The sequence below is a fragment of the Rhinopithecus roxellana genome, chromosome 16 (genome assembly GCF_007565055.1).
Source record: "Rhinopithecus roxellana isolate Shanxi Qingling chromosome 16, ASM756505v1, whole genome shotgun sequence".
Lineage (NCBI taxonomy): Eukaryota > Metazoa > Chordata > Mammalia > Primates > Cercopithecidae > Rhinopithecus > Rhinopithecus roxellana.
Genome location: NC_044564.1, coordinates 24,545,905 through 24,558,380, shown reverse-complemented (window position 1 = coordinate 24,558,380; position 12,476 = coordinate 24,545,905). Strand labels below are relative to the sequence as shown.

At 43.8% G+C, this 12,476-nt stretch overlaps 1 protein-coding gene across 1 annotated transcript in view; it reads right to left on the bottom strand.

Moving 5' to 3' along the window:
• The window catches only part of C16H9orf24 (chromosome 16 C9orf24 homolog), a 31,771-nt gene that overhangs the window by 14,931 nt on the left and 4,364 nt on the right, over window positions 1-12,476 (bottom strand). Inside the window, exons 2-4 of the mRNA XM_030919418.1 lie at window positions 4,697-4,841; window positions 1,452-1,564; window positions 64-139 (exon numbers count right to left, since the gene is read on the bottom strand). Coding sequence (XP_030775278.1) covers window positions 64-139; window positions 1,452-1,564; window positions 4,697-4,841 — 334 coding nt within the window. The remainder of the gene's footprint in view (window positions 1-63; window positions 140-1,451; window positions 1,565-4,696; window positions 4,842-12,476) is intronic.

Here is a 12,476-nt window from a genome sequence, read left to right as displayed (position 1 = left end):
ATCCCGCCCTCCCCCCGGCCTCCTGGAAGGCGTTCTTTCCAACGCCCCACTACCACTCTTTACCGTAGGCATTGAGCCGCTCCGGCTTAGGAGGGCATTCCAAGGGCATTCCTCGAACTGCTGTCTCCATGCCGGCCTCCTGGAAGTGGCACACATGCTACCTCAAGCTCTGACCTGGCAGAGCTGCTCCCTTTTAGGGGTCCTCCCAGAACACCCAGACCTATCGCCACGCCGCGCCTTCTCCCGCCCTTCAGCAGCTCCCCACCTCTCCAGGACTCTGAGTGTTTGCGGCTGTCGCCGGGCAACGCGTTTACGCTGCCTACAGGGGTGGGGTGGGGTGGGGAGAGCTGAAGGTGCATGGGGTTTGGCTCCTGGGCCTGTGACAATCCTGTCTCGGCGTTTGCCTTTGATCTTACCCCTCTTTGTCTAGCTGACTCTGTTTAGCTGTGTCTGGGTGTCTCTCTAATGGGGGGTTTTCAATATTGCTTGCCCATTCCGTGAAGAACTCGTGAAAGATTCTGATTCTTGAGGAAGTTATAATTCAAAAGGGTTCGTCAACCCAGGGTCAGCCATCAGCCTGCAGTTAAGAGCCCCGGCTCTGGTTTTGGGTCCTCTCAGGTGCCCTTGAGTCTGTGGCCATGGCTGGACCTTCTCCTACGTCCTTGGAAGACTCTCCTGTATCTGCACTGCTACTGAGTAGCCTTGGTCTTCCTCCCGTCTGTGCTCACATCACAAAGGAGGAGAAGGTGGAGCAGGGAGATGCAGTGTATCACTGACTCTTTGGCTAGCCCCAGTATCACAGGGGCCAGACTATATGGGGAGGGGTCAGCTGGCAAGCTTCGGAAAAGTAGCATATCATGGAGTGCACACCAGCCATGTCCCTACAGAGCCCAGCCAGGGATTGGGGCCCAGGGCACCCAGTCCCCAGAGACTGAGAACCAGGGGGCCAGCACAGCCCCACTTCTGGGTTCCTTTTTCAACTAAAAAAATTCAAAGCCGGCCAGACGCAGTGGCTCATGCAGGTAATCCCAGCACTTTAGGAGGCCGATGCAGGTGGACCACTTGAGACCAGCCTGGCCAACATGGCAACATCCCCAACTCTACTAAAAATACAAAAATTAGCCAGGTGTGATGGCACACGCCTATAATCCCAGCTGCTCGGGAGTCTGAGGCAGCAGAATTGCTTGAACCCAGGAGGCAGAGGTTGCAGTGAGCCAAGATTGTGCCACTGCACTCCAGCCTGGGTGATAGAGTGAGACTCTATCTAAAAAAAAAAAAAAAAAAAAAAAAAAAAAATACAAACTCTAGTTTCACAGATGGGGAAGAGACCTGGGGCATTTGTTGGGAAAGCAATGATGACCTAATAGTGAAATATCAGTCACTGTGGTTTGGGAGGTGGTGGAGTATGCGTGTCCCAGTCCCCAGGCATCTGTGCAGGGTGCAGTAGATACCTTAGGCAGCCGAGGAAGGTAGGTGGTATACTTGTTACAGCAGCTGCTGTTGTAAGGTTCCATCCTCCATGTGTTGTACCGGTCACTGCCCAGGTAGTTTGGGCTGCATTTGTCTGCAGGATAATAGGAGGGGAGATGTCAAATAGTGTTACTTCTTACTTCTTACTCGACTCCAGGACCTGGGATCCCCTACATGTTTCTCTTCCGATTCCCAGCACAAAGCTGACCCTCACAGACTGTCCTCAAGCCAGACCACAAGCCCAGCCAGGCCTACACTTGTCTTAAACACTGAGATGTAGCCCATGTCCCACCTAAGGCAACCTTCTGAGTTTAGTCTGGATACACTGTGCCAGCCACTTTTCATCCTGCTACTACCCTTTTTGAATCAGCCAGCCTGGACAAGGGGCCTCTTCCCAATTCCTCCCTCTCTCTCATCTTCTACTCTAGGCCCCAAGGTTTGCCTATTCTGCCTCCTTCAAAATCACTTGAATCTAGCCAGGCAAGGTGGCTCATGCCTGTAATCCTAGCACTTTGGGATGCCAGGGCAGGAAGATCACTTGAGATCAGGAGTTTGAGATCAGCCTGGCCAACATGGCAAAATCCTGTCTCTACTAAAATACAAAAATTAGTTGGGCATGGTTGGCATGCACCTGTAAACCCAGCTACTCAGGGGGCTGAGGCACGAGAATCGCTCAAACCAGGGAGGCAGAGGTTTCAGTGAGCCGAGGTTGTGCCACTGCACTCCAGCCTGGGTGACGGATCAAGACTTAGTCTCAATCGATCGATCAATCAATAACTTGAATCTACTCCGTCTTCCAGTACCCCATGATCTCACTTTCATATCTTCTCAGCACCTTAACCAGGAGACAATATAATGTCTTGGTTAATAGATACCTATCTCTGCAGATAGACTGCTTGTGTTTAAATTTCAGTTTTGCCAGTTGTTAGGTGTGTGACCTTGACCAAGTTAATTAATTTTGCTGTGTCTCAGTTTCTCCAACTTTAAAATGGGGATGATAGTACTATTTACTTCACAGGGTTGCTGTGAGGTTTAAATAAGTTAGTATATGTAAGACATTTAGAATGATGCTTGGCACATAAAAAACTATTATGATTATTCTACTATTCTCCTTGCCTCACCTTTGAAATCCTATAATCCAGCCTTGACATAGCAGCTGTGGTACTTTTTCACAAATGAAAATTTGACCGAGACATTCTCCTACTTAAAACCCTACAGGGAGGCCGGGCGCGGTGGCTCAAGCCTGTAATCCCAGCACTTTGGGAGGCCGAGACAGGTGGATCACGAGGTCAGGAGATCGAGACCATCCTGGCTAACACGGTGAAACCCCGTCTCTACTAAAAATACAAAAAACTAGCCGGGCGAGGTGGCGGGCGCCTGTAGTCCCAGCTACTTCGGAGGCTGAGGCAGGAGAATGGCGTAAACCCGGGAGGCGGAGCTTGCAGTGAGTTGAGATCCCGCCACTGCACTCCAGTCCGGGCGACAGAGCAAGACTCCGTCTCAACAAAACAAAACAAAACAAAACAAAACAAAACAAAACAAAACACCCTACAGGGTTTGTCCCCCTTAGCCCCTAGTCGTCTAAAGCCTGTCCTACAAGGCCCTCCACGATCCAACAGTCTGAAAGAATACTTATGTGAGACGGTGTGGAGGAAGCCCTAGCAAAGAGCAGCTGTGTGAGGGGAGGGGTGGAGTGCTGGGATTTGGGGTTCGGGGATGGCGATTTGCACATACTGAAACTGAGGTGTTTGGGGACATCCAGGTCAAGATAACTATAAGCATATGAAGAAGGGTGGAATTCAGGTGAGATGACAAATCTGGAAATTAGGATTTGAAGCTGTCAGTAATTATTAAAGCCTTGTGTTAAATCAAATGGCCTTGGAGGAGGAGCAAGGGGAGAAGAGGGTGCAGGATAACATCCCGAGGAACCCCATGTTTCCACAGTGGATGCACAGGAAAGGTAGGCATCAGACAAACTGAGGAGGAAGTTGTTTCAAGAAATAGAGTGGGGTCATAGCATGTGTGCTGGAGGATTAACATACAAAACAACAACAACAACAAAACAAGTAGACAGTGGTCAGAAGAGTGCAATTCATTGGTCTAGGAGGGTAAAGGTCTCAGAGGGTAAAGACTGCAGACTCCTGTGGATTTGGTAATCAGAGCCATGCAAGAGCAATTTATTGTTTCATTGTAGGAGATGCACATTCCCAACTTCCATTGAGAATTCTCAGTCCATTCAACAAAGACTTATGAAGCCTGGCGCTGTGCTCGATGGAGGGGCACAGCTGTGAATAAGACCAGATTCATAGCTGTACATTCCTTTCGAATGTACAGCTAGACAGATAATAGACATCCAAGCAAATGAGAAAGACAGTTTCTCATAAGGTATAAGAAAGGGTGAGGAAATAGAGACAGTGAGTATGGACCATGTTTCTGAGAACCTAGGCTATTGAGGAGAGGAGCAAGAGATAATTTTTAGTTGGGAAGAAACCAGAGAAGGTTCCAGGTTGAGGGAAAGAGGTGTGGTGGGGCAGAGGGATGCAGGAGAGATGGAGGGAGCTGATGGGAAGAGGGTGGCTGGGAAGATGGGAGGAGATGGCATCCAGAATGCACTTGGAGGGAGCTGTTTGTGGGAAGTTAATCCTTTCTCCAACTCTCTAAGAATAGGACCCAGTGCCCTTCCAGCTTTTTTTTCCCCACAGACAAGAACACCAAAAGACAGGGCCTAGGTCATCTCCTCCAGGGCCAGGGTCAGGTCAGGTGGTTGGGAGTGGAGGGTGGTTAGGGAAGAAATCTAGGTCATGAGTGGAGATAAAGTTGACATCGAATCAGGATGGAGGCTGGGCATGTGGCTCAGGCCTGTAATCCCAGCACTTTGGGAGGCTGAGGCAGGTGGATCACCTGAGGTCAGAAGTTCGAGACCAGCCTGGCCAACATGGTGAAACCCTGTCTCTACTGAAAATGCAAAAATTAGCAGGGCCTGGCGGCACATGCCTGTAGTCCCAGCTACTCAGGAGGCTGAGGTAGGAAAATCACCTGGACCCGGGAGGTGGAAGTGGGTTGCAGTGAGCCGAGATGATCACACCATTGCACCCAGACTGGGCAACAATAGCGAAACTCCGTCTCGAAAAAAAAAAAAAAGAGAGAATCAGGATGGAGGTCAGGATCCAGGTGGTTGGGTTCAGGTTGGGCGTCATTTTAGGGGTCAGCAAAGGGGAGGCCTTACCTTCCTCTTGAGAAAGCCAGTACTTCTCAGGCAAGTAGGGGTGGCCTGATATGGACCCCCTATAAGTGTAGTCCTGTACAGCACATTTGGCCATCTTCTGCAGGGCTTCGGGATCCACATGTCGCTCCATGGTATGAGTCAGACCCTGGGCAAGGGGAGAGGGGAGAAGTGGTTAGGGGCACAGAGACCCCAGCCCTGGGCTCTTGCTGGAACTAGATCCAGCCTCTCTTGAGAAGGTCAGCCCAGGTGGGTCTCCCAACACCCCTCCCCATGTCAGAGGGATTCCCATGCCAGCTTTGGATCCTCTGCACAGTTGTTTTGTCTGAATTACTCTTTCTTCCTTTCTTTTCATCCAAGCTTGGGGCTTGGAGCCAAGCAGTGGCCTTAAGTCAGAGTAGTTTTCTGACTTTCTCATTTCTGCCATTTCGCGGGGAGCTCATGAAGGTCAGAGCTACATGTACCTGTCCTTTTTCTCCTAGACTGTATGCTCCCTGGGAGTAGGGCTGGGTCTCTGCCAACAGTGCATCAGGCCCTGGCACAATCTGTAGTCTCAGAAAAGGGGGCTACCCTGGGAGCTGACTGCCTTATGTAGGTGTCTTGGACAGTAAAGGCTCTCTGGGAATCTGGCATCTTAAAGAAAATGAAGGACAGTGCTGGAGGGGCATCTACTTTAAAATGTAATTCCCGGCTGGGCATAGTGGCTCACACCTGTAATCCTAGCCTTTGGGAGGCCAAGGCGGGCGGATCATGAGGTCAAGACATAGAGACTATCCTGGCCAACATGGTGAAACCCTGTCTCTACTAAAAATACAAAAATTAGCTGGGTGTGGTGGTGAGCTCCTGGACTCAAGGGATCGTCCCATCTTGGCTTCCCAAAATGCTGGGATTACAGGCATGAACCACCACACCTTGCCCTTCTCTTGGCCAAGGCTGAGACCTGGTTGCTCCCAGTGCTCTAACCATCCTGAAAACCTCTCTGCTTAGGGGCTTGTGGGATCAACTGTGCCCAGCTGACATTGTTCTGTGAGCAGATCCTGCACAGTCACACTTCTATGTGGGTGGAGGGCAGAATATGGCAGATGTGGGTGCATGGATCCTGTGACTCAGCATTTCTCTGAGCTTTACACACACACACATACACATACACATGGCCCTGTGTACCCAGATACACCCATAGATGCACATATAGATGAATATTCATACATACACACTCAGATATACCCACTTACACACTAAACACACATACACACACAAAAACAAAACAGTCACTTAGAAGAATTCGTAGATATCATCAATTTTTCTATTAGATGCTTTCCTCAGATGTTTCCTCTTTGTCTGCTCCTGTTGATAAGTAGCAGATTATAAAAGCTTATTGAAGGCTTTGAGCTGTGTGTGGGCTTTGTCCACCATCAGCATCACTGCAGGATGATCTCGTTGGACAATGTTTTGCAAACTCTAATGTCAATATCTGTAGGTCTTTCCTCTTGGCTGATGAGATTCTTCAGAAAAGACTCCTTCAACCTTTGGCCTGAGGTTAATGACTTAGCTGCCAGTGTTCTGAGAATCTAGTGCTGAAGATTGCGCTGGGGATTTTAGCATTTAATATATGGAGGTTCACTTGTTTTCAAAATGGTACCCTGTCCTCAATTGGTATCCCCAGTCCTGAAGTCCTTGCCAAAAATTAGTCTCCTGACTTAGCAGAGACAGAGGTGGGCAGTTACCCTGTGGCATGAAATAGAAGGGGTAATTAGTGGGTTTAACTGCTTTTTTTTTTTTAGATGGAGTTTCGCTCTTCTCACCCAGGCTGGAGTGCAATGGTGCCATCTTGGCTCACTGCAACCTCTGCCTCCCAGGTTCAAGTGATTCTCCTGCCTCAGCCTCCCAAGTAGCTGGGATTATAGGCGCCTGCCACCACGCCCGGCTTTTTTTTTTTTTTTTTTTTTTTTTTTTTTTTTTTTTGTATTTTTAGTAGAGTAGGTTTCACCATGTTGGCCAGGCTGGTCTCAAACTCCTGACCCCAAGTGGTCCGTCCACCTTAGCCTCCCAGAGTGCTGGGATTACAGGCGTGAGCCACCTCGCCTGGCCTAACTACTTCTTAACAGCTTTCAAATAATCCTTATTTTTGCCTTGGTCCTGTCCCATCCTCAGTTCCAGAGAAGCCTAGGATTACCAGTTCCTGAGCCTTTCAGAAATTCTGCAGTTTTAAGTTGAATTATGGCTTGGTTTTTCCATTGCTGGCTTTAGATTTAGCTTTCTCAGATCTGCTAAGTCAGTTACTACTTATTTATCATCTTTTCCAGCTTCCAAAATTGTGTTGTCATTGCCTCTTCCTTCCTACCGTCTCTTAAATATTCATTTACTGTAGTTTTAGAGGGGTTTTAGGAGGGTGTCAAAACATGTGTTCAATTTTAACCAAGAGAATTATAATTCTTTATATATTCTGTATATTAGTCCTTTACTATTGGCACTTATACATGTTGCAAATATCTTTTCTGTTTGTGATTTCTGTCTTATTTTTTTTTTTTTTTTTGGAGATAGGGTTTCACTGTTGCCCACGCTGCAGTGTAGTGGCACAATCACAGTTCACTGCAACCTCTACCTCCTGGGCTAAAGCTATCCTCTTGCCTTAGCCTACCAAGTAGCTGGGACTACAGGTGCACACCACCACACCCAGCTGAATTTTTTTTTTTTTAATTGGTTTGTAGAGAAGATGTCTCCCTGTGTTGCCCAGGGTGGTCTTGAACTACTGAGCTCAAGTGATCCTCCTGCCTTAGACTCCCAAAGTACTTGGATTACAGGTGTGAGCCATTGCACCTGGCTTTTACTTTTCTTTTTGTTTTTTTTTTTTTTTTTTTTGAGACGGAGTCTCGCTCTGTCGCCCAAACTGGAGTGCAGTGGCCGGATCTCAGCTCACTGCAAGCTCCGCCTTTCGAGTTCACGCCATTCTTCTGCCTCAGCCTCCCGAGTAGCTGGGACTATAGGCGCCCGCCACCTCGCCTGGCTAGTTTTTTGTATTTTTTTTAGTAGAGACGGGGGTTTCACCGGGTTAGCCAGGATGGTCTCGATCTCCTGACCTTGTGATCCGCCCGTCTCGGCCTCCCAAAGTGCTGGGATTACAGGCTTGAGCCACCGCGCCCGGCCATACTTTTCTTTATAGTGTCTTGATGAACCTCTTCTTTTGTGGTCAGTGCTTTCTGTGAATTGTTTAAGAAATTCATCCATACTCTCAGATAATGGAGACAATGTTCTGTATTTCCTTGTAAACACAAAACAGTTTTACTTTCCATATTTAATCTGTCAGGAGTTTGGATAACTCATCTTCTTTAGGTGTGTTATAGCTATTTCTTGAACTTTTGCCCATCTCTATAAATTTTTAAAAGTTTGTTGAAGTCTTCAAAAAATCCTGTTGGGATTTTAATTAGTAGCTGGGACTACAGGTATACGCCACCATGCCCTGCCAATTTTTGTATTTTTTGTAGAGATGAGGTTTCACCATATTGCCCAGGCTGGTCTTGAACTCCTGAGTTCAAGCAATCTGCCTGCCTCAGCCTCCTAAAGTGCTGAGAACTGTGCCTGGTGATACTGAATCTTTATGATAGTAACTCTTCCCATTCGTGAGCATGTTATATCTCTCCATTTATTTAAGTATTTTTTTAAAATTATTCAATAAAGTTTTACAATATTATCCATATAGTTTTATACACATCGTTAGATTTCTAATTATTTTTTGATGCTAGAATGAATGATGTATATTTTTAAAATTATGCTTCCTAAATATTTGTTTGTGTGAAGAAATGTGATTGACTTTTAATATTTATCCAATTATTCTAACAATGTGTGTAGATTCTTTTTTTTTTCTAAGACTAGTCCAGCACACTAGTGAGAAGGAGAGAAAGAGTGGAACAAGGAGTTTGATCTGTAACTGACTGTGAACAATCAATTGAGATAACTCACTACCTTGGGCCAGCCAATTTGTAGATTCTATATATGCAGTTGTATTGTCTGCAAATAATGACAATTTTGTTTTTTCCTTTCCTATTCTTATATCTTTTTACTTTTTTTGTGGTGTCCTTGCCAGGACTTCCAGTACAATGCTGAATAGAAGTAGTGAACATCCTTGCCTTGATTCCAACTTTTAAAAGAATGCTTCTAATATTTAATCAGAATAATGTTGACTGTATATTTTTGGTATATTTTTAAAATCAGGTTATATTTGCTAAGTTTTTCTCTTTTAGTTATAAATGGGTAATATATTTTAGCAACTGCTATTTCTGCATGTTTTTTAAATGGCTTCATTGAGGTATAATTTACATACCATAAACTTCACTCAAAGTGTACAGTTCAAGAATTTTTAGTAAGATCTCATGTCCATTTCTGCATATTTTGAAATGATCTTTTTTCTTGAATCTGTTAATGTGATGAATGATATTTATTTTTCTAATGTTAAACCATCCTTGCACTTATGAAATAAATATAATGTAACATCACAAATTATTTTTTATACACTGCTGGATACAGTTTTCTAATATTTTATTTAGAATTTTTGCTTTTGTATTTATGAGTGAATTGGCCTGTATACTTTTTTTCTTATACACTTTTGATTAATTTTTTTTGTGGACTCACGCAGTCCTCCTGCTTCAGCCTCCATAGCAGCTGGGACCATAGGTGTGTGCCACCACACCTGGCTAATTTTTTTTTTTTTTTTTTTTTTTTTGAGGTGGAGTCTCGCTCTGTCGCCCAGGCTGGAGTGCAGTGGCCGGATCTCAGCTCACTGCAAGCTCCGCCTTCCAGGTTTATGCCATTCTCCTGCCTCAGCCTCCCGAGTAGCTGGGACTACAGGCACCCGCCACCTCACCCAGCTAATTTTTGTATTTTTAGTAGAGACGGGGTTTCACCGTGTTAGCCAGGATGGTCTCGATCTCCTGACCTCGTGATCCACCTGTCTCGGCCTCCCAAAGTGCTGGGATTACAGGCTTGAGCCACCGCGCCCGGCCTAATTTTTAAATTTTTTTTAGAGAAGGGGTCTCGCTATGTTGCCCAGGCTGGTCTTGAACTCCTGGGCTCAAGCAATCCTCCTGCCTCAGCCTCTCAAAGTCCTAGGATTACAGGTGTGAGCCACTGCACCTGGCCTTCTTGATTAATTTTGTATCAAAGTTATGCTGGGTTCATAGAATGAGTTAGGAAGCATCCTCTTTTTTTCTGTTCTCTGACAGTTCGTATAAGATTAAGACAACTGTTCTTCAAGCATTTGAGGAATGTAACTGTTTATCTATGCTGGGTGTTTTCTTTGGGGAAAGTTTTCAAATTACTGGTTTAATTTTTTAAATTGTTATAGGAGCATTCAGATTTTTTCCAATTCTTGAACAGGTTTGGCAAGTTTTATTTTTCTAGTGTTTGTCCATTTGTTTTCAATTTTATTAGCATAAAGTTGTTCAGAACATTCTCTTACTTTTTTTCTACATCCATTGTTAGACTCTTCTTTTCTTTGTCTGTGCCTTGTTTTTCTTAATTCTCTAGAGATTTGTCTATTTTATGAGCCTCATCAAAGAACCAACTTTTGCTTGTTCATCTTGCTGAATCTTTGCTTTCTAGTTTAACTTTTGCTCTTATTTTCTTATCTCCATTCTTCTATTTTTTTTACATTTATTCCTTTCCCCGTAAGTTGTTAAGTTTGATGCTGAGGTAATTTAGATTTCACATTTTTTTTTAAGACAAGGATTTAGGGATATAGGTTTTCCTCTACAACTTTTATTGTACCCCACAAGTTTTGATATGCAGTCTTTTCAGTTCTGAATATATTTCCATTTGTTGTGATTTCTTATTTGACCCATTATTTAGAATGGTGTTTTTCAAAATTTTAAACTTACAAAGGATTTTGGTTATCCTTTTCTTGTTGATCTGTAATTTTATTACATTGAGGTTAGAGACAGTTATTTTGCATGATGTCAATCTTTGAATTCTATTTATGTGTGTTTTATAACCTAGTACTTGGTCACCTTTATCATGTTCCTTGTATGTTTAAATCTGTAGTTGTTGGGTTCAGGGTTTTATTTATGTTAAATAAATCAAGTATATTAATTATATTTCAAGAGTTTTAGATCTTTGCTTTTTTGGGGGGTTGGGGATGTCTGCTTGACCTATCAGTAATTGTAGTGTGTTACAATCTAATATGGTATATTTTGCCAATTTCTCAGTCTGGTAATTCTTTATTTTTATTTAAAAAAATTGTAGAGATGATATCTTGCTTTGTTGCTCAGGCTGGCATTTTTGTTTTGTTTTGTTTGTTTTTGTTTTTGTGTTTTTGAGACAGGGTCTCACTTTGTCACCCAGGCTGGAACACAGTGGTGTGATTGTGGTTCATTGCAGCCTCAAACTCCTGGGCTCAAGCCATCTTCCTGTCTCAGCTTCCTGACTATAGGCACACACCATCACACCCAGCTAATTTTTAAATTTTTTTGTGGAGATGGGGATCTTGCTACATTGTCCAGGCTGGTCCTAAACTCCTGGGCTCAAATGATACTCCTACCTGGGCCTCCCAAAGTGCTAGAATTACAGGTCCTTTTAGTAATTCTATCAGGCCAATACAAGTTTGTAATTATAATATCTTTCTGGTGAATTGAAACTTTGTCAATTATGTAGTGATCCATCTAAAAACTGTGTGTGTGTGTGTGTGTGTGTGTTTAATCTGAAAATCTCTTTTGTCTGTTACTTTTTAGCTTACTCAGCTTTTTTTGTTGTATCCATATCAGTCAAATTTGGATCAGAGAAACCACTTTTAGTGATATAGCATAAGGGATTTACTTGAGAGATGAGACTTTACACAATTGTGGATATTGGTTAAGAACTCTGCAAAGCTGTTTCTTTGCATCTATTTTTAAGCCTGAAGTCAGTGGCTGGCATCAGGAAGGAGAACTGGACATGAAGTGGGTAAGAGCAAGGACAAACTGGAACTCATGAGGAGGACAAAGTCAAATTTGCGTCTATCTCATTACCTACAACACTGATGATATGGATAGCCTTCAGGACAAGCTGGTGCCCTTTGCCGTGGAATTGCACATACACCTGGCCCAGGACCCAGAGAGGCTGAAGGAGATACAGTGGGAGCTAGAGGAGTTGTAGCCAAATGCTGCCCTATGGCAATAAGGTGAACTACTAAATCAGCAATATTGTGCATAAGCTGCCACAGTGCTTGGTACCCCACATCAATCTTCAGAGGGTAAAAATGGCTATTCTTTCATTTATGCTTTCCAAATGTGCAGATTTCTCTCCTGGCCAATTGGGAAACATTTAGCAAAGGAAATTCTTGCAAGTATAGTTCCAGCTAGTTGACAGTACAAAACTGTAATATCTTATGCTCTCCTTAGAACAATGGGAGAATCTAGGAACACCTAACTCTGTCCTATTCCAACTTAAATGATAGTTTTCTAATATTTTAGTTCTTCCTTTAAATATTACAAATTAAAAGTCATTGTAATTATTTTCTATAGATAATGTTTGCTTAAATTTACCTCATGTTTATCAGTTCCTTACCATGCATCTCAGACTTTCCTTCTGTGATCGTTTTCCTTCTCCCCAGAGTATATCCTTTAGAAGTTCCTTTATTGTATATAGACCTGATGGTAGTAAACATTTTCATTTTTGTTTGCCTGTAAATGTCTTATCTTTTCTTGGTTTTTGAAAGGATGACACTTTGAAAATATTTTTTTCTCTGTCTGCTTTTAAGGTCATCTCTTAAGCTGGTGAACTGCAATTTCACTGTGAGGTGTCTAACTGTGGAATT